General features: G+C 59.3%; 1 protein-coding gene across 1 annotated transcript; it reads left to right on the top strand.

Moving 5' to 3' along the window:
• Positions 1-6: 6 nt before the first annotated feature.
• LOC100478918 (alpha-1-antiproteinase) lies at positions 7-735 on the top strand. Its single transcript, XM_034653133.1, has 2 exons — positions 7-174; positions 486-735. Exons 1-2 carry the CDS (start codon positions 52-54, stop codon positions 675-677), a joined length of 315 nt encoding a protein of 104 aa, XP_034509024.1. The 5' UTR covers positions 7-51; the 3' UTR covers positions 678-735.
• The last annotated feature ends 818 nt before the right edge of the window (positions 736-1,553 follow it).

The raw sequence follows: 1,553 nt of genomic DNA, 5'->3' as shown, positions 1-1,553 counted from the left end.
CCTTTGTTTCCTAACCCTCGTGACAGGTCTGCCAGTTTACGTTTGCCCAAAATGTCCATTTCTGGAACCTATGATCTGAAAACCGTCCTGAGCAAAATGGGTATCACCAAGGTCTTCAGCAACGAGGCTGAGCTCTCGGGGATCACAGAGAAAGAGCCCCTGATGCTGTCCAAGGTGAGTTGTCCCTGGTGTCCGTGGGCGGTGTCCCTGCTGGGGTTGGGGGCTGCTTCCCAGCGAGGCTGAGAAGGTTGGTGAGGACGGAGAAGTAGGGTCCACCGGTGGAGTCAGGCAAGGCCTGGAGAAGGCGGTGAAGGCCTATTTGTTGCCTGCACAGAGGGAGGCCGTGGACAGGGCAGGACAGGCCGGGCGGAGGAAGGCCAGAGTGAGCCCCTCCCTGGGCCCCGGGCCCTTCTTTGGGCCTTGCTTGCAGGCTGGGGGAGGGGACAGCCCTGCTCAGAACAGACCCATGTGCTCTCTCCCCGCAGGGGCTGCATAAGGCTGTGCTGACTGTCGATGAGAAAGGGACAGAAGCTGCTGGGACTACGGTTCTGGAAGCCATCCCCATGTCGATGCCGCCAGTGGTCGACTTCAGCAGCCCCTTCCTCGTCATCATCTATGATAGAAACACCAAGAGCCCCCTCTTCGTGGGAAAGGTGGTGGACCCCACCCAGAAGTAACCACCTTTTGGGTTCAGCTCCCTCCCCAGATGACATTAAAGAGTGACCCGGCCCAGGCTCCAGTGTGACGTGTGAATCCTTCAGTCCCTCATCTCTCGAGTCACCCTCTCTGGCCCCAGAAAGTGGGTGGACCGGAGGTCACCGCGTCTCTCCTGTAGGCGCTGTGTTACTCTGTGGCTGGCCTTTACGCTGTCTGGGAGCTGTGCGAGGCCAAGATGAAACGTTGCCTGCCACGCACAGTTTAGTGGCTCTTCCCCAGTTACTGTGGGAAAGCTCTAGGCTCTCAGTCATATCTGGGAATCCCTAAGGGGGGATCGCAAAGGCTCAGATACCGGCCCGCAGCCCCCACCTCCACCAAGCATCCACCTCTCGCTAAGCCCCCCAGCCCTACTGGTGCTCCCCGTGCCCCGCATGAGAGTCCCTTCCCCTGCACTGCTGCCAGCACCAACCAGGAGGCTGTCCCCCGCCCCCGTGGCCCCCAGAGCCTTCAGCTCACACGGGGGCTTGGAGTTGCCACCCCTCCAACCGCCAAGAGAGAAGAGTCCATCCCCTTCTCGTCCCACCTTGACACCTGAGCCAGGCTTGGGTTCCTACTGCCCAAAGGCCTTTCCTCCAAAAAGCTATGGTTGATTTTTCCTGGAAACGTTTTCAATGGGGCTAAGCTGGGAACACATACTTCTGTCCTTGTCCTTCCATCTCTGCCCCAGGACCCTCAGACACATTACCCTTAGAAGCAAGTGGGACTTCCACCTCCTCTTCTCTCCAGGAGGGTCTCTGGGCCTTGCTCTGGTCTGTGTCCCCTGCCCAGACTTAACCCGCTTGCCAGCAATGCCCAGGACACTCACCCTGTGTCCTCTTCTACCCAACCACGGGGCC

The sequence above is a fragment of the Ailuropoda melanoleuca genome, unplaced genomic scaffold, assembly GCF_002007445.2.
Source record: "Ailuropoda melanoleuca isolate Jingjing unplaced genomic scaffold, ASM200744v2 unplaced-scaffold72858, whole genome shotgun sequence".
NCBI lineage: Eukaryota > Metazoa > Chordata > Mammalia > Carnivora > Ursidae > Ailuropoda > Ailuropoda melanoleuca.
This window is presented reverse-complemented; position numbering and strand designations above follow the sequence as displayed.